This window comes from Bos grunniens, chromosome 2 (assembly GCF_055505025.1).
Source record: "Bos grunniens cultivar Pamir isolate PY7600 chromosome 2, Bosgru_T2T1.0, whole genome shotgun sequence".
NCBI classification, from domain to species: Eukaryota; Metazoa; Chordata; class Mammalia; order Artiodactyla; family Bovidae; genus Bos; species Bos grunniens.
The window spans coordinates 7,877,735-7,901,314 of record NC_141166.1 but is presented as its reverse complement, the minus strand read 5'-3'; the positions used below and the strand labels follow the sequence as shown (position 1 = coordinate 7,901,314).

Here is a 23,580-nt window from a genome sequence, read left to right as displayed (position 1 = left end):
TTGCACGTGGTCACACTCTACCCCTTGGATAGAATCGCCCAGGCCTGAGAGTTGAAGCAGTTTCTTTAATTTTATCGGAATCCAGGACACGACCAGAAAAACACCCGAAACTACATGGAGACAGAAGACGAGACACAAGACTCCTCCCAGCTCCCCAGACCTAGCGTGGGGACGACGTGGGGTGAAGCGGCTGGGGCAGACCTTGAGCCCCAGTCCAGCCCGGCAGGCTCCAGGCCCGCAGGTGGCAGAGGGTAATGGGGAGGCAGGGCCCAGCCCCCACATCAGAACGGCTGAGGGGAGGCCCCCTCGAAAGGCTTGGCCCCGTCACCCACACTCCTGCGCAGGGGCAGGGAGCCCACAGCGGCCAGGGGTTGGGTCATGGACACATTCATGATTGAGAAGCAGCTAAAGTGGAGGCAGGAGACACACGATTATCTGGGCAGAATCAGTTGGGGAGAGGTGGAAGGAGGTGGGGCCTGGGAGGGCCCCATGGGCCAAACCCTGAGGTCACCGGAGGGGGCCCAAAGCGGGGCTAGTGAGTGAGGTCCTGAGTGAGTGGGTCAGCGGCTGGGTCCCTTTCTCCCGCTGCCTACAGCCCCTCCAATACTGCTGCCCGGGGGGTGGCCCCCACCTCCAGGGAAATGGGATAAGAAAGCAGCCCAGCCCCTGCAGCAGACAGCCAGGGGTCTGAAGCCAGGAAGGAGGGCCTGGCCAGGCTTTGGCCTGTCTGCCCCAGAGGCCTGTGAGAAGAGGGGATGGGTCCAGGAGGGTGAGAAAGGGGCTCGACCGGCTCAGATCCAAGATGGTGCCACGCGTGCCAAGTCCCCCCGCCCCGTGAGCGGGGGGACTGTGCTGGGGGACAGCAACTCTGGTTAGACAGGAGGCAGCAGCTTCTCGAGAAACTCCTTCACAGCTGCCATCTCCTGGGGGTGAGGAGGACTATGAGATGCGCCTGGCCAGAGGGAGATGGGCAGGGAGAGGAAGGAGCCCCTGCACACTGACCTGGGGACAGGAGCTGTGCATGACCCCTGGGTACGTCTTGAACTGGACCCTGGCAGGTGTGACAACGGACCGCAGCTTCTCGGCTGTCAGGGCCCCAAACCGTACAGGAACCATGGGGTCCAGCTCCCCATGGCACTGAAGGATGGTCAGGTCCTTGGCACTGCCGTTGGCTGCCTGTGGGCCAGACAGGAGGGCAAAATCCGGGGCTTGGGCACGATCCCCTCCCCAGCCCCAAGGAGACAGAGGGCAGGAGCAGGGTCGTGGAGACACTCACCTGGGGGAAGGCCCGATGCAGAGGTAGCCAACAGCTCAATGCCACGATGCCAGCCAGAGGGTGGGGGCAGGTGAGGGCTGTGTAGAGGGACAGAGCTCCACCCTGGAGAAAGAAGAGAATGAGGGGTCACGAAGGGCACAGCTCAGCACCCATCACTCACCCCTGCCCTCTCTCTCCCCTCACCTGTGAAAAGCCTCCCAGGACGATCCGATTGGCAGGGATCCCGTTCTTCATCTCATGCTCAATCAAGGCCTTGACTGGGGGGAGGGGCATAACCAGGTCGGGGGAAAGCTGCTGGAGGGACTCCAGGAAGGGAACCAGACAAGAGGTTCTGCCCAGCACTTTCCTGGGGGGCCAAGGGGGAGAGGGAAGATGCCGAGGAGGGGCTGGGGCCTTACTGTTCTCTGCTGCTTTCTTGATGCCAGCCTCATCTTCTGGTGCGTCTGGACTCAGCCCCATCAGGTCAAACCTGGAGTAGAGGAGTTGGCAGCCACTGGGAGACCTAGGCTGGCCCCGGGCAGCTCCCTTGGCTCCTGTTCCCCTCCCCAAGCTCACCAGGAGGGCATCACCATCTTCATGTTGAGTGTTACAGGGATCCGAGGCCTGCGGAGGGGCAGCAAGGAGGACCGTCACGTGCAGGAAGGATGAGGCAGCCACAGCAGACAGCCCAGGAGGGGGCAGGGCAGCCCCTGGGGAACCCTCCCAGTGGGCAGGGCCTGTGTTTAAGGTGTTGCCAGGCAACCTGCCACGTGGGGCTGAAAGCTGTGGTTGGGGCATCAGCAGTAGCGATGGAGAAGCAGAGCCCAGCACTCAGTGTGACAGGGTTCCAGCTCAGTGGGTAAGTACTTGGGGAAGGGGGGCAGGGGGATCCTGGTCCTAGGAGTCTCAGGTCTAGGAGGCCCTGGGTTGGGGGCTGGGGCTGGACCCCGTTCCTGGGGGGTTCCACAGGAATGAAGGCTGAAAAGGGCCTTTTGGACCGCTCTGGGCCCCAGGCCCCAGCATGCAGCTGGCAGCAGAGAAGAGGCCTGGGACCACAGGACCACCCCGCTTCCTTCACCCCTCCCATGCTGCGGTGACACTCACGCATGGGGACAGATGTACTTGACGTGAGGGAGCCGGATGGTGGAGAGGGCGTCAGCCCAGCTGTGCCTGTAGGAGGGAAGGGAGAAAAGGCACCGATGTGGAGAGGGAAGGAGGAGGGCGTGGGCCTCCCCGGAAACACCCCCTCCCCAGCTCACTCACCCTGTGTCTCCAAGTCCATGTAAAAAAATAACCTGGAAGAGTTGGAGATGGGGAAGAGGGCAGTCATCATCCTGCCATCGCTCTCACTCTGCCCTCCAACCTCTGGTCACCCCTCCATCACCCACAAGGATCTGGGAGGGGGGGCACTGAGGGAGCAGCCCCCTGTCTCCCCGCTGCAGGGCTACTCCCCTCTCATCACTGCCACCTCCATTCTCCCCACACCCACTCCAGCCAGTTCCCAGGCGGCCTGGGGGCTGCGTGGGGTAGGAGAGGACCCTTACCGCAGCTGTTTCCCGCTCAGCTCCAGACACAGTGGCAGCGTCGGTGAGCAGGGGCACAGACATGGTGTTACCACACATACACTGCAGGGCTCCACGGCTGGGGCCTGTGCAAATGCCGGGCAGTGGTCAAGGGCAAGGCCAGGCAGCAGAGAGCATCCTGACCCAGGAGCAGAAACACAAACCAGGGCCATGAGCCCCTCAAGCGCCCTAGATGCTAGCTCCTGGACACAAAGGAAAGGCAGGCAGAAAAGTCCTGGGGCCAAGCGGGGAGAAAGTGTGCCTTCATTCCAGGGCAGAACAGCAGAGGCAGCCACCCCGGCAGCCCTAGGTCTGGCCCCCCACACAGCCTGAGCTTGGGCTGGAGGTGGGCAGAGGCTGGGCTCAGGAGCCTTGGTGGGAGGGGAGCCAGGGGCTCCCTGCAGCCTTCTCCCCACCCGACAGCCCTCAGCAGGTGACTGCCTCCTCTCCCTACTCTACAGCCATCTCCCTTCTCTAGAGAGCCCTGGATCCCCTTCTCCCAGCCCTACTGGGAAATGAAGGGGAGAAAAATGCCAGGGAAGGAGGCTTCGGGCCCCTACTCTCAACCCCACACACGATTTTGTCCAACCCCCTCCCATCCAGTCCTCCTCAACCATCTGAGAGCCCCTGGGGCTGCCCGTGTCCCCAGGAGGCACACGAACTGTGATCCACCGCCCACCCGCTAAATGACGCCCTCCATGCCCCTCCTGAAAGAGGCTACCTGCTGCTGCCCACCACTCCCAAACAGGTCCCCCCCACCCAGCTCGACCACGCTCCGGGATTCCCAAACACACAAAAGAATGTCAAGCTGGCGGGCTCCTCCCCATCCTTAGCATCCTCCAAACTCCCGCGAAGCTTCTGCTACCGGAGCCTAAGTGCCTACCCTTCCCGCCTGTGTCCACCCCTCCCACCCTACCAAAGGGCTTCCACCTTCCCCCTCGGACCTCCGAGTGCCCCTCTTCACAGGAGGATCCCTCCTCACCTCTGACCCCGGGGTCCCTCTGCCCACACAGGAATTCATCTTTTGCCCCAAGCTGGGATTCCCTTCCTTCCCCCCAACTGAGCAACTTCCAGCCCTCACCCTAGGTCGTTCCTCTCAGAGTGGTGCCTTCCCCCCTCGCAACCCCCGCGACCTGGGGTCTTCCACCCCACTAAAAACTTCCACCCTGATTCAGGGTCTCCCACTCCCCACAGTGGGAACTTCTGTTCTGGCCGAGGGTCGCCCGCCTCACAGTGACATTCTGTATCCTGATACCGGACCCACTTCTGCCCACACAGGGGCGTTCCACTTTTGACCCTGGAGAACACCCCCACCCCGCCCCACAGTGGGATTCTCCAATTTCCGACCCTGAAGCCCCTCTCGGCATACCCAGACCCCACCTTCTTCCCCGTCTCTACCCCGAAACTCCCCAAGACCGGCCGGCGCCTCTTCGCACCTCACTCCCCACCCCCATCCCTCACAATTGCGGTTGCCCCTCCTCTCTCGCCAGGACCCTCGTGGTGAAGCCGAGGCCATCCCAGTGCCCTTCCCCCGCCTGCTGGCCCCAGACCAGGGTACCTCCACTCCCTGGGGGGTTTCAAGACCTCTCGGGCGATTTGCTCCTCTTTCTCCGGCACAGACACACACACTCTTCCCCACCTCGGCCGCCCCCGCCGGAACTTCCGTTCGAGTCCCGGGAACCCTGCCATCGCGCTGCCGGAAGTAGCCTGGCCAGCGCTACGGATCCCGGAAGTGGGCGTCAGGGTTTCTTCGGATGAGGGCTGCCATGTTGGGTACGGTGGGACGACTCCCCGTGATTAGGCCACGGAGTTTCCTCAGGGTCTAGACGACGCACCCGTGATTCCCACTTGCTACCACCACCCATGCGTCGGTCTCCTGAAGGAAACCTTCCTGAAGGAGAGGCATTCTTCCTGAGGCTGGAGGCATTCTCAAGCGTTGTTTCCCGCCTTCCCATCCATTATGGTCTTGGGGTACGCACCACTGGTCCTATTCCAGGATCATGGAGTCATACACTCCAGCTGACAAGACCCTTTGAGACTGTCTGGTCTTCCGGTCTTACTTTTAAAGATAAGGAAACAGGCTCAGGGGAGGGAAGTAAACAGCAATCTCAGGATTACTCTAATGCTGCCTCTGCACCTGCTTCCTGAGCTATAAAACGGCGGTAATAACCACCCTGCTTGCTTCACAGCTTTGCTAAGGCTCAAATGAGGTCGTGTGGAAATGCTTTATAGTGTAAAATCACAGTGTGAGGACTTAATGACTCTAAAAAGGACCCTGGGAAAAGAAGGAACACTGGCATCAGCAGTGTCCCGGGCAACTGGTGAGGAATCGGAAGTGTTATCTTAGCTCTGTCCTCGGCAAGCTATGGCATGCAGACGGTGCACAAAATACTACCATCGGGAGGCTCCAGTTGTTAACAAAAAGGGTTTCAGTTAGGGACCGCTGAGGTCGCTCTTTGCTCCTTGTTGCACCGGTAAAATGCAGCGGGACTCAGGGCCCACATAAAGGCTGGAAGGGGTGGGAAGCTGAGTTGAAGGACCACGTCCCTGACAGCCTGTGGACATCCACACACAGGAAATGAGTCAGCCCTCAGCAGCTCAGGACTCACTTGCCCAGTGTAACCTATGCTGATTTTTCTTTGAACTGAAAGAAAATAGTATCTGAAAGCTCAGCAAAGCACTTTTTCCCAAGATGGGCTTTGGTTTTAAGCGCTCAGCAGGTCAGAGGTGGCCCTGAACAGGAAAACTTTTGGTCCAGAGGTCCACAGCAGACCAAGGACCCAGGACTGGAAGGGGAATGAGTGGATGAAGACAACACACCTGCCCCTCTCCCAGACTCCTGGCTGGGTCTGCTTGTGGAAAAATAAGCAATTCCTCCTGCACCCCAATCACTTCAGACACTGTGGCAACTGGAGCAAACTCTTCAAGTCAGTTCAGTTCAGTCTCTCAGTCGTGTCAGACTCTTTGCGACCCCATGAATCGCAGCACACCAGGCCTCCCTGTCCATCACCAACTCCTGGAGTTCACTCAGACTCAGTCCAACAAGTCAGTGATGCCATCCAGCCATCTCATCCTCTGTCGTCCCCTTCTCCTCCTGACCCCAATCCTTCCCAGCATCAGAGTCTTTTCCAATGAGTCAACTCTTCGCATGAGGTGGCCAAAGTACTGGAGTTTCAGCTTTAGCATCATTCCTTCCAAAAAAAATCCCAGGGCTGATCTCCTTTAGAATGGACTGGTTGGATCTCCTTGCAGTCCAAGGGACTCTCGAGAGTCTTCTCCAACACCACAGTTCAAAAGCATCAATTCTTCGGCGCTCAGCCTTCTTCACAGTCCAACTCCCACATCCATACATGATCACTGGAAAAACCATAGCCTTGACTCTTCAAAGGGAAGCTCAAATTCAGAGGCCTTGCCCCAGAGGCTACCTATGACCAGTGCTTTAATAAGTGGGATTAATGAAGGGCTAGTCTGCTCTAACGTTTCTATCTTTATTTTCCCCCATTCCAAATTAAACAGTCATTCTTTTTTATCTCCAAATGACCCAAGTGACATAGAAAGCCTGTGGTAGAGTGAGTACTATCCTTAGTGCATCAAGAATAATGTTTGCATTCTGGTTGATTTCAGACTGCATATTTAGAAATTCTGAGGATTGACAGGCGTGGTGGTGGCAGACTTTCCCCAGGACAGGCTGGAGAAACAGGCTAACAACTGTGTGGGCTGATTCAGAGGAATTGTCTCAAAAGGATCAAATTCAACACTAATTCCCATTATCAAGTGTTTCTATTTTCTGCAAGGGAGAAAATACCATTTCAAATCTCTTTTAAGATACTTAAGTCCAACTGGTGTACTGACTTTCAAAACTTAAGTCCAAAGTCTTGGGTCTACCTTCAGACTGTATCTGCTGCTCACTGAATTTCCTGTTTCTTCTGATGAACTCGAGAATCTGTTCTCCCTTATTTTTGTAAACTTCACCCCACAAGTTACTTCCTTACATGAGCAAGGAAATGTAAGGGTTTTAACCTCAGCTTCTTTACAAAATGTGGGTTAGTGGGTGTAGGAGTGTTTTTACCCTACTATACAGAATGCGGCCTGACCTTTCCTAGAGACACTAATCTAGTGTTGATACAATTGTGGCACTTATGATCTACCTAGTCCAAAATAACAAAGAGATTTCAAAATTTCATACAGTTCTCAACAAAGGCTTCATAAATACTACTAAGATCACAAAAGAATATACAAACATTAAGTCTGGCAAGGATTTATTAGGAAGCTTATTAGTCACAGTGAATAAAAAGCCATGAACAGAAGAACTGAGATCTCCAAATTCTGCCATTGGGCTTACAACACTAGTTAAAAGCTGATAAACATTAAGGATGTCCCAAAGAGAAGCACATCAAAGTCCCAATCTTACCCTGACCAGGATACCCACACAGAAACAATGCTCTCCTCAGACTGCTTACCTGGGCAACAGGAAAAAAAGACCCTCCCAAGCTATTAAGCAACATCAGGAGATTTCTGCTCTTCAAGCTATAATACGGGACACTGGTGCATGACAGACAACTCCAAGCTGGGCAACTTGACAAGAATGTTGAAAGATGACAGGGAGAAGGAGCAAGCAAGGACAAGTATTTCTAGCTGGAGACCCTCCTGATGGTTAATACAAACACAATGCTTAGGCTTCAGAAAGTTTACTGCAGCCCAGGAATAGTTTCCATTTTAAAAACAAGTCACACAATAATCCTGCCACAAAGCAACAAGACACTTGGGATCCCATGGCCACATAAACTGGGAAGGCAGGCATTATCCACGGCCGCCAGGTACTGACCAGCCCAAGACCCAATTTCTAGGGGCCCTAGAGAACCACGATTGTTCCTTGGCACCCACACAACCCTTCCTGGGGGTGCAGTGTCTTCCATAGGCCAGGTTTCTGCAGCAAGCCCCAGAGACAAAGCTTGGTAGAGGCTGTGGCAGCCAACTCTCTTTGGAGCCCCATCTCTCTTTGTCCTTCCCAACAGGATGTCATACTTCTTCACCAACACAACACCTCTGTGGGAGTCGTGGCCAGCCCTTAGGAAATAAAGTGTGTCTGTGGGGTAACCTGATGGACCTTGTGGTCAGCTGGGTTGGCTGATGCTTCATAATTGCAGATGGTCACCTCATGTCGGCGAAGCTGCAAGAAAATTAAGAGGCTGGGTCAGCTGGCCACTTCCCAGACCATACACTGGAGTAGTCCTTATTCAGGTTCATTTCTAGACATCATCCTCTAATTTCATCCCCGTTCTGATGTTTTTTATCCTGAGAACTCCGCACTGTGTGCTCAGCTGCGTCTGACTCTTTGAGACCCTATGGATTGCATCATCCCACCAGGCTCCTCTGTCCATGGGATTTCCCAGGCAGAATACTGGAGTGGGTTGCCATTTCCTCCTCCAGGGGATCTTCCCGACTCAAGGACTGAACTCACGTCTCCTGAAGCTCCTACATTGGCAGGTGGATTCTTTACCACTGAGTCACCTGGGAAGCCCGTGAGAAGCCTGGATAAGATCAAATCACTGATTCACCCTGTAACTTAGAAGATTCATTTCTCCACTATAATGGAGGCACCATGAGAAGAAGAACGTGTCTATCTTGTTTATCGCCCTATCTCTGTTGCCTGGAACAAGAAAAGTTATTAACAATGTTAAATCAAGGAAAGAATTTTAAGGTGAAAAACCAAATTGATATCAACTGTTTTATTTCAACTCCCTTAAAATTCCTATAGCCTGTCAAATGAGATAGTTTACAGTGATGAAACCATGAAATATTATAGACTCAAAAAAATCAATGTCTCACTTGCTCTTTTTCCTTTCCTTCAAGCTCCTACTAACACAGCCTATAGCTACAAACACATATGTGCACATCATGGAAGGGCAAGAACATTTCCAACCCCATCTTACCTCAGTCCATTCTCCTCTCAGGCCAATATAAAAGACCTTTGTGGTATCGGCTCCAAAGTTTTTTGAAATATGAATTGAGAGATGATAGACATTTGAAAAACGAGAAATTCTAGAGGATGAAGGAGTAGAGAGAGAAGACAACAATTAGAGGTCAGTGAGCCTGCTCACCACCATGTTAAAAATGTCAATTCCAGCTCCATCTTGTGGTAAAACCCAGGCAAATGTCAGAGAATAATCTTGGGGTCTTACGTCTCATTCTTCTCCTCTGGACAAGCAATTAATACAGTGAACATTTACTGAAATCGGCCAGATCTTGTCCAAGGCAATAGGGACGAAAAATAATCAATACTGCCCCCACTGTGCGGTTACACAGGGATTTGAAAGCAAGCTCAAAAAAGAAATCAGTGAAGAGATATGTGGTCATATGTAACTTGGCTGCTGTAAGCCCACTATGCAAAGAGCAATTCTGAAAACATTTTTCCTAAGACCACCCTAGGAGCTCATTCAGATCTGTCAATTGATTCCAGGTTAACAAGTCTGTGGCTTGCACTGAAACTCTGCCAAAATTTGACCAAGCCTAGGATCAGGACTCTCCACCATTTTAACTTGTTTCTGATGCTAAGACAGCAGAAGACCAGCCAAAACCAAATCGCAAGCCCAGTAAGCACTAATGCACCGATGCTCCCTGCAAACAAGGGAGTGCCTGCTATTCCCAGGAGAAGCCAGAGGGTGGAAAAGAGGCCCAGTGCTTACTTTGTAGCATACTCTAATTCCCCTGTAAGATCCCGGTTCAGACTAAAGGTCTGATCTGGCTCCCTGTCTGTATCATCAAAGGACATCTGTGGAATGTTCTTGTACCTGAGAAAGGAAAGGGGAGAAAAATCAAGAAATATGCATTATCACATTTTTCAGGTTCTCAAAACTTCCTACTGACTCCCCTCAGTTCTATCAAAGGAGATAAAATTTTAGATATGACATTTTACTGGCATTTATACACAAATATCTTTAACCCAGCAAGAAAAGAGCTGAGAACTGCAACACAAGCCAATAACATCTTTGAGTGGGTTAAGATCACATGAGAAGCAAAACACAAAGAGACAGCTCAAACTGGTCACAGGCAGCAAATGCATGGAGAAAATAAGCAACTCAGCACATTCGGACCAAGCTGAGGATGTTAAATAAAACAGCTTACTCATGGGGAAAAAAATACTTTGGCAGAAACATATTAAACACAGTTAAGAGATAAGATCAGGTAACCCAACATTCAGTCTTTCCTCTCTGTCCAAAATTATCCTATATACCGAGTCACCTTACAATTCTTAAAAAAAAAAATACAACCAGGGGATTTCCATTCTGAAAAGGGTATAAAAGGCCATCAACTCACAAGGGGCTTTGGAAAGCAAGTAAAACTGCTAATGAGGAAAAAAATTTTTTTTCAAAGACATATCTAAGGAAGACCAGTCTCCTCTGTAACTCACAAATTCTAAAAGACTGAGCCATACACCTCAATCTCTAGAGTGAACACACCCACATGGGATGGGTCTAGATATCAGCTACAGCAAAATGCATGCAATATAAGAAAGCAAATGTTTGCTTCAAAGTGTTTCTAAGAATGATGCACAGCATAGTACTACTACCAACAGTAAGCATTTATGAGCAGCATTATGGGAGGCAGTGCTCTGAAGCCAGACTTCCCAAGTTTAAAGCCTGAGTCACTGACCAGCTGTGTAATTTTGGGCAAGTGATTTAACCTCTCTCTTAGTTCCTCATCTGTAAAATGGGATTAGTGATAGTGCATATCCCATACAGCTGATGTGGATGTTAAACTGAACCAGTTTTAAGAGACACGTTAAAAATTTCTACTACTGAAAATTTCAAACATACACAAAAATAGAGAGAAAAATATAATGAACCTTCATATACTTATTACTAAGTTTCAATAACCAACATTAAGCCAATTTTGCCTATCGCCCCCATTTTGTGTGTGCTTGATCCTTTTTTGAGGGGAGGAGTAAACTGTCAAATGATTGTTTTTTGGTGGGGCTTTTTTGTTATTGTTTTTTCCAACTTATTTATTTTTGGCTTCACTAAGTGGCACGTGGGAATCTTAGTTCCCTGACCAGGGATCAAACCCATGTCCCATGCAGTGGAAGTACCGATTCTTAACCACTGGACCACCAAGAAAATCCCTATGCTTGATATTTTAAAGCAATCCCAAACATATCATTTCGCTCATAAGTATTTTTGTATATATCTTTATAGAGTAAGGACTTCTTAAAAAACCTATGATCATTTCAGTTCAGTTCAGTCGCTCAGTTGTGTCCGACTCTTTGCGACCCCATGAATCGCAGCACACCAGGCCTCCCTGTCCATCACCAACTCCCGGAGTTCACTCAGACTCACGTCCATTGAGTCGGTGATGCCATCCAGCCATCTCATCCTCTGTCGTCCCCTTCTCCTCCTGCCCCCAATCCCTCCCAGCATCAGAGTCTTTTCCAATGAGTCAACTCTTCGCATGAGATGGCCAAAGTACTGGAGTTTCAGCTTCAGCATCATTCCTACCAAAGAACACCCAGGACTGATCTCCTTTAGAATGGACTGGTTGGATCTCCTTGCAGTCCAAGGGACTCTCGAGAGTCTTCTCCAACACCACAGTTCAAAAGCATCAATTCTCTGGCGCTCAGCTTTCTTCACATCCAACTCTCACATCCATACATGACTACTGGAAAAACCACAGCCTTGACTAGACGGATCTTTTTTTGGCAAAGTAATGTCTCTGCTTTTTAATATGCTATCTAGGTCGGTCATAACTTTCCTTCAGGAGTAAGCGTCTTTTAATTTCATGGCTGCAATCACCATCTGCAGTGATTACTATTTTACAATTAACACTTTAACAATTAGCAATAATTCTTTAATATATCTAACAACTAGTCTGTGTTCAAATTTCACTGATTTAAGTCTGAATTTAACTTTTCTAGATGTGTCAATGACATGTCATAGTTGAACAGATGCTATGTATTTCTTTATCATTGGTTCACAAAATAATGGTGCATTTTATAATCAATGATATCTTAGATTTAATAAAGTACAAAGTGCTTAGAATGGAGGGCTATGTAAGTATTTGCACCTGGGGTGCAAGACTGGGGACATACTAGGGAATTCCCTGGTGGTCCAGTGGTTAAGATTCTGCGCTTTCACTGCCAAAGGCCTGGGTTCAATCCCAGATCTGGGAACTAAGATCCCATAAGCTGTTCGATGGAGCCCCCAAAATACCCCCCAACATACACCAGAAACAAAACTGGGCACATACTACCTTCCAGATTTCTTCTAAGCTCTTCATATGTTACAGCTCATTTCTCTCCACAATCTTAAGAGGTTCCAACTATTATCACCATTTTACATGTGAAAAAATGGAGATATAGAAAAGTATACTGCCCAAAGGCATGCAGCTAGCAAGTGGCACAGCCAGAATCTGAACTCCAGTTTATCCCAGAGCCCACTCTTAACCAGAATGCAGCACGGATGTCTAGTCTTGTCCAGCCAATCCATCTCCCAAGTAAATGAGTCTCAAAAAGCATCAACTCAAATCCACTTCATTTCCTTAAAATCATTAAATATGTGGGTTTGCTTTCCAATTCATGTTTCTAACATTCAAAAATAAGGTCCAGTTCTTAAATCTTTCACTTAAATTGATCGATTTTTCAGAAGAACTTCTTATGTAAAGTTCTTCTGATTTCTGTTTCTCCAGCACAAGTGGTGTCCCCCTTCTTCTAGAAAGGCTGCACTGAAATAAGGCAGCTTGTCAGAAAGGGAGTACTAGCTCTGGTATCAACTGATTCAGTGTTATAACGAGGTACATGTGTGTGTATACTTCATTTGCTCAGTCCTGTCCGACTCTTTGTGACACCATGGACTGTATCCCACCAGGCTCCTCTGTCGATGGAATTTTCCAATCAAGAATCTGGAGTGGGTTGCCATTTGCTACTCTAGGGGGATCCTCCCAACCCAGGGATTAAACCAATGCGTCTGCTGCACTGGCAGGCAGATTCTTTACCACTATGCCACGTGGGAAGCTGCTACAAGAGTTATATTGAACTTTGCTAACTAAAGGCCACGCAAACTCAGCTGGAGTTATTCCATCTCAACAAAACACACAGAAAGATTGTAATTGTCTAAAACAGTAAGGGAAAACGTTGAGGCTAACCCCAAGAGTAGAGTCCTTAAAAATAATTTGAGATCTGCAGCTGGGTTATTAAGAAAATTGCAAAGTCATCAACAGTTGGCATTTAGAGGATGCTCTCTGAATGAATGGTGCCACAAGTACTTTGAAAAGAGACAAGCTGCTGGTCCAAAAGATACCTAATCTAAAAATGTCGTTAATTCAGAAAGAGATTAGTGTATTCTGATGCAGAACAAATATATGACTTTTTTTTTAAGAGGAGGGGATATTTAACCCAGTAAAAAGAAAGAATTTTGCCAATCTGGAATAAAGCACTGTCAGAGACCAGAGAAAAAGGGACAGAAGCTTCTTGAGGGCCAAGACCCTTGCCACTTACAGTCTCATCTCAGAGGGGTGTGAGTCATCATCTTCTCCCATTATAATAATGCCTTTTAGCTTGACATTGCCTGTAAATCTGCCAGAATGCAAAAACAGAGGGTTGTCAACCTGGGTTAGAGTCTCTGCTGAGCTGCGTGACCCTGGGCAAGACCCTTCCCCTTTCTGGGCTTCAGTTTACTCCCCTGTCAGACTTGTACTAAATAATTTCTAAGATCCTGTCTGCCTCTGGCATTCTGCCGTTACCTTGACCTCTCAGTTATGTTTTAACAAATGTCTTTTTTTGCACCAGGAAAAGTTTTGATCCTTTCCTACTCACACACCCACCTCAGTAACTTAGCCCATTTCTAGAAACAGATGTGTGCTCTCGATATAACTGCTGAATGAATCCTGATAAGGCAACTGGGTTCAGCCTATATAGCCTGAGGCAAGCACCAAGGAAATACTTACGGAATATTAAACAGAAGCTCTTCATCTGCATCACTTTCAACAAACTGGAGGGGAGAGGAGAAAGCAACAAATATTTGCTGAGCACCCACAATTTCAGGCATTTTCCACCCTGTTTTACAACTGGCATGCAATGCAAATAGTCAACCTCCCTCTGTTCTCCAGCACATACTAAATTCCAGGGCCGACTAGTCTCCTGAAATTGTGTGCAAAGATCTGTACCTCTGCGGTCAACAACTTTCAAATGGCTCTGCAACCCCACAATGTTACCATTATTACATTATTACATATTATTACATTATTACCATTATTACAATGTTACCATGCTCTAGATAGGATCACGTGCTTCATCTCCCAAAGACTGGTCTTTGGTCTTCATCAGGTGGTTAAGTTGATCAGGCAGCCATCGGGACCAGTGGTCAAACGATAAGGAACACGCCCTCGTGGACATGCTCCCTCACTAACCCCTCCCTAATCCCTGGAACTGCACGCTGGCCGTGTAAAAGCAAAGTGCCCCTTCCCGTCTCTGGTCCTCAGTTCCCCGACCTGCAAGATGGGGAGATTCAACCCTATTCCCCTCTCAAAGGGCTGGAAGGAGACGGGCATGGGAAAACGCCTGGCAATCGGGCCGCGGTTATTTTTAACTTCAGGAACTAGGCTGACAGAGCAGCCGGGTGGCCTGAGGCCCCGCGCAGGTCTCTGCCTCGCCTCGGCCGCCCGCCCAGGCCCCCGAAGGCCCACCTTAGAACGGTCCGTCCGCTCCTCCCACGGCTTGAAGACGCCGCGGCCGCTGCCCTCGCGGCTCTCGTTGAGGCACTGCAGCCGCTCCAAGTCGATGCGTAGGTACAGGCCGTAGGCCAGGCCGCGCTGCTCGGGCGGCTCCTCCCGTTCTGCGGCGCAGTGGCAGCCACCCCCGCCGTGGCTGTGACCGTGCGACATGGCGACACCACCGCCTGCGCGTCCCCTCGGCCCTGCAGCCGTCGCCGCCGCCGCCGCTCCCCGCGACTGGCTCTTTTCGCTCTGGCCGCCAAGCGCGCCGCTGCCGCCGCGTCGTAAAAAGCGCCCCTGAGCGGCGCATGCGCGTGGGAAGAAGAGGGCGGGGCTTGGAGAGGGCGGGGTTCGGAGAGGATGGACGTTCGCTTAAAGCGCTTCCCAGTTGAGTTCTGTCGCTCAGTCGTGTCCGACTCTTTGCGAGCCCATGAGTTGCAGCACGCCAGGCCTCCCTGTCCATCACCAACTCCTGGAGTTCATTCAAACTCACGTCCATCGAGTCGGTGATGCCTTCCAGCCATCTCATCCTCTGTCGTCCCCTTCTCTTCCTGCCCCCAATCCCTCCCAGCATCAGAGTCTTTTCCAATGAGTCAACTCTTCGCATGAGGTGGCCAAAGTACTGGAGTTTCAGCTTCAGCATCATGCCTACCAAAGAAATCCCAGGGCTGATCTCCTTTAGAATGGACTGGTTGGATCTCCTTGCAATCCAAGGGACTCTCGAGAGTCTTCTCCAACACCACAGTTCAAAAGCATCAGTTCTTCGGCGCTCAGCTTTCTTCACAGTCCAACTCTCACATCCATACATGACCACTGGAAAAACCATAGCCTTGACTAGACGGACCTTTGTTGGCAAAGTAACGTCCCTGCTTTTCAAGCCTGGGAAATTCACGTTGACTCTTTCAGTCCTGAAGATGGATGCTATTGCTCTCCCAGCTTCACAGATGTGGAAACTTGAGGGGGAAAAAAAAAGCAGAGAGATTATGCTGGTGTTCCGAGTAAATGGTGAGGTCGGGTTTCGAATCCTCCTCCTCCTCAGGCTACAATCTGTTCTCTTTTCGTTTTACCCACCAGCGTTTTTTGGAGGAGCTGGTGATAGCAGTGATAAGGCCCTGAAGAGTAGGGAACACAACCTTATCACTGCCTCACATGTGCAGGCTTAGGCGCTTAGAGCTCACGAACCTACATGATCACTTTCCTCACAGTGGGCTTCGTGTTGGAGACCACAGGCTTTATGGACAGCTGAATCTGAAACAAGTCCCGGGTCTGTTATTGACCTTGTTACAGCTGGAGTAAGTCACGGTCTGCATCCTGAGACTTCGTTCCTCGTCTGTAAAGTGGCATTAGTAATATCAATTTCATACGATCACAGTGAGCATTGAATGAAATACTGCACTTCAAGAAAGCGCAGTTGCTGACACATGGTAAGAATTCAGTAGTCAAGTCAAATCTTGGCTCAATCGAAGCTCTACCACTTACCAGTTGTGGGGCCTGGGCCAATTAATTTAACCTCTCTAAGTCTCAGTTTACCCTCTGTGAGGTAAAAGGATTGGACTAGATGACCTTTAAGTCCCCTCCTCATATGACATTTCAGAGCAGTTTTTTCAAACTGCTAGTTATGACCCATTAATGTCTTAAAATCTGTTTAGGAGGATTGTGACCAGCATTTAAAAAACTAAATTGAATAGAATTTAAAATTCAGAATGTATTACACATTTTAGCCTCAGTTTATAGAACTTTTGTTTCAGCTTCAGATTTGTATTCTCAGGTGCAAGTTAAAATGTTTTTCATCTTGTGAGTTTGTTACTGAACCCAGGTCCAGCTGATTGCTGCTCAGAAGTCATCATATAGGTTGGTGGAAAGGGAAGTTTGCTTTATTTTGGATGCCTGAAATGGAAGGCAGAGGGGTTTTACCAAATGCCTGTCCAAAGTCTGACTCCCCAGCTCCCCTGACACTTAAGGGGCCAGAGTTTTTCTAGACTGAAGGAGGGGGCTACATGCAGAAACAGTAGTCAGCCCTGACAGTCATCTTCAGATTGGTCATTGGTGGTCCAACCAGTATCATCTTGATAGTTTTAGGCACAGTTAAGCTTCAGTTCCGAGGTCAGTTTGCATTTCTTGAGGCCAGTTCTTGGAATTATAGCCACTTATGTCATGGCATCGTGTAGTCAACTTCTTCCACCTGGTGGAGGCTTCAGTATCTGTAAGACAGATCACAGGATATGGCTCAGAATATTATCCGTAGCCCTTGAGAAGGAAGTAAAATGTCCTTGAATATGCTTCACGACTACACTATTACTATGTGGTCTCCTTTGACTGCTCTTTATTTCTGCGTTTTCTCACTTCTCTGATTAAACGTTTTATTTGGCTAAAGTGTATTTCTACAGAAAAAAGCAGGCTGAGGACATGGCAGGGGGCAAGGACTGTAGACCTGCTCTGTTTCAGGTTGAGATCAAGGGTGGGGAGCACTGTTTAGAGCTGGAGTAATTCTGGTTTTGGGGTAGGATGTGTGCTTATTCCTTGGTGGAGACAGGGAAAGATAGGATGCAGGGACAGTTAAGGGATATTGTGAATATCCCCTGCCCTTCACTTATGGCCCCAAAGTATCCAGATGAGACTGAGGGCAGCCACAAAATATCCATCTCCTCAAGTCCCATTCAGAAATATTTTGATGTCCTAGTTCAATTCTTTGTGAAGCAGGCAAGCTTGGTTCTGATTCAAATAGCTCAATGACATGACCTATTCCTGCTTTTACATTACAATTTCAGGGATCGGGCCCAGCATGTGCTAAACACTTAGCAAATACTTGTTTAATTGAATGATACACTCAGCAGTCCTTCTTTAGAAAGACTGTGTCCCACTTTGGGACTAACCCAGGCCTTACCCTGCCCTCTGCCCATTTTTGTCTTCTTTCCTGTCATTTACATCATTGTCACCCTTTACGATTTATCCTGTACCCTGTGCCATGCTAAGCACATTATGTAGTTTGTATGTGTGTGTGTCAAGTTGCTTCGCTCATGTCAGACACTTTGTGACTCCATGGACTGTAGCCCACCAGGCTCCTCCATCCATGGGGATTCTCCAGGCAAGCATACTGGAGTGGGTTGCCATGCCTTCCTTCAGGGGATCTTCCCAATCTAGGGATCAAACCCAGGTCTCTTCCATCTCCTGCCTTGGCTGCTGCTACTGTTCAGTTGCTCAGTCGTGTCCAACTCTTTGCGACCCCATGAACTGCAGCACACCAGGCTTCCCTGTCCTTCACCATCTCCCTGAGTTTGTTCAAACTCATGTCCATTGATCGGTGATGCCATCCAACCATCTCATCCTCTGTTGTCCACTTCTCCTCCTGCCTTCAATCTTTCCCAGCATCAGGGTCTTTTCCAGTGAGTCAGCTCTTCGAATCAGGTGGCCAAAGTATGGGAGCCTCAGCATCAGTCCTTCCAGTGAATACTGGGTTCTTTACCACAAGCGCCCCCTGGGAAGCCCATGTAGTTCATGTGAAATGAAAGTCGGTCTGTTGTGTCCCACTCTGTGACCCCATGGACTCTACAGTTTATGGGATTCTCCAGGCCAGAATACTGGAGTAGGTAGCCTTTCCCTTCTCCAGGGGATCTTCCCAACGCAGGGATCGAACCCAGGTCTCCCACATTGCAGGCAGATTCTTTACAGGGTAGTTTATGTGGTTCATCTTAATCATTTGTCACATGATCTTTAAGAGATAGGGAGTATTGCCCAGTATTTTCTCCAGTTTGAAGGTGAGGAAAATTGAGGCTAAAAGAAGTGAATTAATTTGCCCAAGATCAGATAAGTCTGAGAAGAAACTAGGCTTTGAGCCTCCTTTGTTTTCCTGAAACAAAAAGGTATACATAAAGCAAACATGTTGTATCAATTAGCTTATACTGTGTAACAAATCACCCCAAAACCTAAAAGCTTTAAACAACAACATTTACTGTTTCTCATGGTTCTGCAGATCACCAGGGCAGTTGTTTTCTGGGCAAGTTGGCTGGGCTGATTAGTTTGGAATGGCCTCACTCACATGTCTTGTTGATACGAGCTGTTAGCGGAGGTGATGGCCAGGGGTCACCAGCAGGCTACCTGAGCTCACTCACGTTGCTGCAGTTACTGAATTCCAGGAGCACAGGAGGGAAGGGCCAATTACACAAGCATTCGATAACCTCCGGCTTCTATCGTTTTTGTTAATGTTCCATCAGCCAAACCAAGATTTATTGGCCAAATCCAAATTCAAGAGTTGAGATATAGACTTTACCTTTTAATTGGAAGAACTGCAAAATATGGTGGCTCCCTGCTCCCCTGCCCCCAGCGTACCCCTGTTCACCTTTTGTCATGTAACAAATCACCGCCAGATTTAATCTTAAGGCAACAATTGACCTTCATCTCACAATTGCTTCCAGTCAGGAACTTGGGAGTGGCTTTCCTTGGTGTGGGCAGGGGCGTCTGTCTCTTCTCTCATGAAACTCAAGTCTTCTGATGACTTGGCCGGGACTGGAGGATACACTTCCAAGATGGTGAACTTGCACGGCTGGCAAGTTGGTGCGGGCTGTTGGCACGAGACCCGAGTTCCTCCTGTGGACCACTCCATAGGACTGCTTGAGTGTCCTCTTGACATGGTGGCTGGCTTTCACCACAGCAAGTGATCCAAGAGAGGGAAAAATAGAAAATACAATATCTTTTATGACTTAACCTTAGAAATCGCATGTTGTTGACTCTGCAATATTCCATGGTTCCATACGTCAGCCATATTTCATGTGAGAGGAAACACCATAAGGCCGTGAATACCAAGAGGTAGAACCTATTAGAAGCCCTCTTGTAGGTGGCTACCATGCTACCGTGCGTCGGAAGTGACTCCTGAAAATGTCTTTAAACTTCCCTTACGTTTAATTGGTAGTTTGGATGAGGATGGAATCTCAAGATTTTGAAGGTATTATTCTGTTTTCTCCCAGCTTTGAGAAATACAGTGTCATTCTTTGTGTGGATTTCCATTTCCTCCCTGGAAGCTTTTAAGATCTTCTCTTGGTCCCTAGTATTCTGAGATGTGATGCTGTGGCTCTTTCATCATTCACTGTGCTGGATACCTGATGGACCTTTTCAATTTAGAGACCCTACAATAGAATGTGGGCGTGCAGATGAGGACACCTGCACAGCTGTGCTCGAGCCCCCTTGCAGGGAAACATATTTAGGGTCTGAGAAGAGGGGTGGGGCTAGGGCCTTGCCTTTTCCCATTCCATGACCTTCTAGTGCAGAGCTCCAAAGGCTCAGAAATCTAAATGTGGCCCCCAGGTCATCGCGAAGGTATTTATTTGTCAAAGTAGCAGAACAGGCTGTATTTTTGGTTTGTTTGGCTATTTGGGGCCAGGCCATGAAGTCTGCGGGATCTTAGTTCCCCTACCAGGGATCAAACCCAGGCCCGCAGCAGTAAAAGCTTGGAGCCTTAACCAATGGACTGCCAGGGAATTCCCTAGGCTGTATTTTATTTAACAGCTCATTAGTTCCATTTATAACTGTTTTTGGGGAAGTCATATGGTCTTTATTAATTTGAAAAACTATAGGAAAATCTGCAGTCATCTATCAAAATTATACCCTACGAAGAATTTGAAAGGTATTTTAAAAAGATATGTTCACAGTCTGTCTAAATCAGATACAGAGCAGCATCTGTAGAAGCAAAAGCCAGACAATGAACACATGAGGGCAAATGATCGCATTGAAATCCACAGCCAGCACCTCAGACGCACTACTGTACTGGCTCCTCTACCCCATTGACTTTGAAGCTGTTCTGCTGCAAAGCTTCCTTATTTGTACTCTTGCCCCAGTCCTACAAATACTGGGTATGGCCTGTTGGGCAAGTCACTTAGCTTCTCTAAATCTGTTATATAAGAAGAGTGCCTACTTTATAGTGTTTTACTATGAGGGCTTTATAAAATGATGTATGAGAAAGGTTCGAAACACCATCTGCTGGGTAGGAAGAGGTTAGATAGTGTTGATTACTTAGTGCTAACCAGACTGTCAGGCTCCCCAGGTGCCAGTGGTAAAGAATCTGCTTGCCAAAGCAAAAGGCAATTCAGAGCTAGGCTACCCTTCCAACAGCTGCTGCTGCTGCTGCTAAAGGTCACTTCAGTCGTGTCCGACTCTGTGCGACCCCATAGACGGCAGCTCACCAGGCTCCCCCGTCCCTGGGATTCTCCTGGTTTCCTCCAAATCCACCCCGCTTAGCAATTGCAATTTCCCATTGAACCAGGCGGTGGCGCTGAGCTGAAAGTCTGGTTGTGTGTGTGTGTGTGTGTGTGTATACACTCACGTGTGTGTGCTCGGTTGCTAAGTTGTGTCCGACTCTTTCTGACCGCATGGACTGTACCCTGCCAGGCTCCTCTGTCCATGGCATTTTCCAAGAAAGGATACTGGAGTGCGTTGCCATTTCCTCCTCCAGAAGATCTTCCTGACCTGGGGATGGTCTCCTGCATTGGCAGGAGGATTCTTTTACCACTGCGCGATGTGGGAAATCCTTCCATGTTGGGTACTTCCCCTAATTCATCATCAATCTCCTGGCTAACATGCTTTGAGCTCTTTTTATGTGCCAGGCCCTATTCTAGGCACTTGACAGATTTTTATCTCATTAAATCATTATATGATAGCTCTATAAGGTTGGTGTATTGTCCTCATTTTTGGAGGAAAATATTGAGACACAAAGAGCTTACCTGGAAGAGTGGGATCCAAAGTTGGGTGGGCTTGTGGATTATCCAAGAGTCCAGGCTACTATGATTGCCTTTGGAGTTAGCAAATATTTCTGGTGCTCTGCATCAAGGTATATGGATGAATTGCACTTCCCTTGAGTTCTGGTGCAGCCAGTGAAATATGATGGAAATGATGGATGTATCCTCTGGACACAGCTTAGGGTCCAGTGCAGTATTCCGCACTTACTTGGAAAGGCCTCCCTAAGGGACACTGAGTAACAAACTTTTATTTTTTAATATTTACTTTTCTGCCTCAGATCTGTTTCAGCACATTGGACCTTCATTGTGTCATGCAAGATCTTTCATTGTGGTGCATGGACTCTCTAGTTGTGGTACGAGGCTTCAGTAGTTGCAGCGTATGGGCTTAGTTGCCCCAGGGCACATGGGATCTTAGTTCCTGGACCAGGGATCAAACCAGCGTCCTCTGCATTGCCAGGTGGATTCTTAAGCACCAGACCACCAGGGAAGTCCCCAAAGCTTAGTTGTTTTGAGTCACTGGGATTTTAGTTGTTACTGTACCATAGCCAAGCCCCAGGTTCCCCAAGCTCTTCTCTCTTTGCTTTGCAGTAGTTTAAGTGGCCTTGGTATTATCTGATCTTTAAGGCTGAAAGAATTCCCCTAGGACATCTTGGGTCTGGAGCTTTTTTTATAGGGCAAGCACTGCAACCACTTTCTCTATTTCTTCTATGGTAATTAGTCTGTTTAGATTTGCCATTTCTATAGGGGTCATTTTGATAAGTTCTATTTCTGGAGAATCATCCACTTCATATATAGGTTTTCTGAAGTATCGCATAGAGTTGTGACGCAGGGTTTTAGAAACTGGGGGACTTTACACATGCATCTAGATTCCTGTCTTCTATTTAAAACCCCTAAGATGCGGCAACACTGGACCCGCCGTCTACCTGGGAACAATCAAGTGGAGCTGGTTAGTAGCTCATTTTCCTCCGTTCCCACCACTTCCATCTTACACCAAATTCCTGGTATTTGTGATTCCTGAGATAACAAGAAATTAGGTAGTGGCTGCCTTTTTGGTGGTTGTTGCGGGCTATGGTTTAAGGGACCTGGAAGAGATAGGAGTCTAAAACAGAGAAGTTGAACTAATCTATCTGGGGCAGCAGGGGCTAAGATTTCAGTTATCAGGAAGGGCTGACTGACCTCAGAATAGTGCTTAGCTTGTGACCCTAAAGCTTTAATTCCTGTCAATTGGAAACAAAACTTTGCCTTTCATTCCACCTTTGGAGAGAATGAAGGACATTAAAACTTACTGAGCTCTACTTCTTTCATTTAATCCTTGTAAGAATTCCTGCGAGGTGTCATTATTCCCATTTCATAGATGAGGAAGCCGAGGCTCAGAGAGATTTCACAAAGCTAGAGTGGTGGAGCCAGGATTTAAACCTGAATCTGACTTACTCCAAAGTTCATGCGTTGTCCTCCCACTGTACTGCTGCTGCTAAGTCGCTTCAGTTGTGTCCGACTCTGTGCGACCCCAGAGACGGCAGCCCACCAGGCTCCCCGGTCCCTGGGATTCTCCAGGCAAGAACACTGGAGTGGGTTGCCATTTCCTTCTCCAATGCATGAATGTGAAAAGTGAAAGTGAAGTCTCTCAGTCGTGTCCGACTCTTAGCGACCCCATGGACTGCAGCCTACTGGGCTCCTCTGTCCATGGGATTTTCCAGGCAAGAGTACTGGAGTGGGGTGCCATTGCCTTCTTTGTCCCACTGTACTAGGCATTCCCAAACCAGGCTACTCATGCCAACTCATTGAGGGAGGCCTATGAAAAAGTACCTTTTTCCAGATCATACTTCTGACCAATTCAGATTTCTGTAGTGGGGCCCAGAAATCTGTATTTTAAACAATGATTTTGGGAATTCCCTGGCAGTCCAGTGGTTGGGACTCTGCACTTTTAACTGCTAAGGAGCTGGGTTCAATCCCTGGCTAGGGAACTGAGATCCTACAAGCTATGTGGTGCAGCCAGAAAAGAAAAACACAAACTATTTGTGTTGTTATTTCATCACTGTCTCCCCTACTAGATGCTGCTGCATGAAGGCAGGGCCGTGTCTGTCTGACACAGCAACAACATAAGAATTTGCTGTGAATATGCAAGTTCCCCAGCTCAGCCAAGAGTTTTTAAACTAAGTGCTCATTTGTATCTGAGTTGCCTTGCTTTGCTCATAGGGTTCTCCCCGCTGGGAGTCCCCCTTCCCCAGAACAGCTGTGCTACAATACAGACAGAAATTCATCCTTTACGGCCCAGCCCAGGGATTAAGATCTCTGCCTCCAGCCCAGGAACCAGACACTGTGACCGACTACCATT

The 23,580-nt window shown here is 48.7% G+C and overlaps 2 protein-coding genes and 1 long non-coding RNA gene across 7 annotated transcripts; all 3 read right to left on the bottom strand.

The window, feature by feature from the left end:
* Positions 1–45: 45 nt before the first annotated feature.
* On the bottom strand, positions 46–4,472 carry LYPLA2 (lysophospholipase 2). 2 transcript variants are annotated; one of them, XM_086328354.1, is made up of 10 exons: positions 4,376–4,472; positions 2,800–2,956; positions 2,519–2,550; positions 2,360–2,425; positions 1,832–1,879; positions 1,675–1,745; positions 1,460–1,533; positions 1,277–1,378; positions 1,003–1,176; positions 46–923 (listed from the first exon to the last, which is right to left on the bottom strand). In XM_086328354.1, exons 2-10 carry the CDS (start codon positions 2,875–2,877, stop codon positions 873–875), a joined length of 696 nt encoding a protein of 231 aa, XP_086184480.1. In that variant the 5' UTR covers positions 2,878–2,956; positions 4,376–4,472; the 3' UTR covers positions 46–872. The 2 variants fall into 2 exon arrangements, with proteins under 2 accessions (XP_086184480.1, XP_086184474.1); XM_086328348.1 differs by having other exon boundaries at positions 2,800–2,903.
* A 2,587-nt stretch (positions 4,473–7,059) lies between these two features.
* On the bottom strand, positions 7,060–14,781 carry PITHD1 (PITH domain containing 1). 4 transcript variants are annotated; one of them, XM_086328363.1, is made up of 6 exons: positions 14,494–14,781; positions 13,756–13,799; positions 13,307–13,384; positions 9,504–9,608; positions 8,751–8,859; positions 7,060–7,987 (listed from the first exon to the last, which is right to left on the bottom strand). In XM_086328363.1, the coding sequence occupies exons 1-6, from the start codon at positions 14,689–14,691 to the stop codon at positions 7,886–7,888; spliced, it is 636 nt and encodes a 211-aa protein (XP_086184489.1). In that variant the 5' UTR covers positions 14,692–14,781; the 3' UTR covers positions 7,060–7,885. The 4 variants fall into 4 exon arrangements, with proteins under 4 accessions (XP_086184489.1, XP_086184497.1, XP_086184494.1 ...); XM_086328371.1 differs by lacking the exon at positions 8,751–8,859; XM_086328368.1 differs by lacking the exon at positions 13,307–13,384.
* A 3,665-nt stretch (positions 14,782–18,446) lies between these two features.
* LOC147377376 (uncharacterized) lies at positions 18,447–22,321 on the bottom strand. Its single transcript, XR_015137469.1, has 2 exons — positions 21,231–22,321; positions 18,447–19,156 (listed from the first exon to the last, which is right to left on the bottom strand). It is a non-coding gene; the product is annotated as an uncharacterized LOC147377376 (long non-coding RNA).
* Positions 22,322–23,580: the final 1,259 nt, after the last annotated feature.

Coding starts and splice junctions, on each gene's coding strand:
- LYPLA2 (XM_086328354.1), bottom strand. CDS start 2,877: ATGTGTGGTAACACCATGTCTGTGCCCCTGCTCACCGACGCTGCCACT. Junction 2,426..2,518: donor CATGGACTTGGAGACACAGG/GTGAGTGAGCTG, acceptor TCCCTCCTACAG/GCACAGCTGGGCTGACGCCC. Junction 1,880..2,359: donor AAGTACATCTGTCCCCATGC/GTGAGTGTCACC, acceptor GCCCCTCCGCAG/GCCTCGGATCCCTGTAACAC.
- PITHD1 (XM_086328363.1), bottom strand. CDS start 14,691: ATGTCGCACGGTCACAGCCACGGCGGGGGTGGCTGCCACTGCGCCGCA. Junction 13,385..13,755: donor GAGCTTCTGTTTAATATTCC/GTAAGTATTTCC, acceptor GCATTCTGGCAG/ATTTACAGGCAATGTCAAGC. Junction 9,609..13,306: donor CACCCCTCTGAGATGAGACT/GTAAGTGGCAAG, acceptor TTCCTTTCTCAG/GTACAAGAACATTCCACAGA.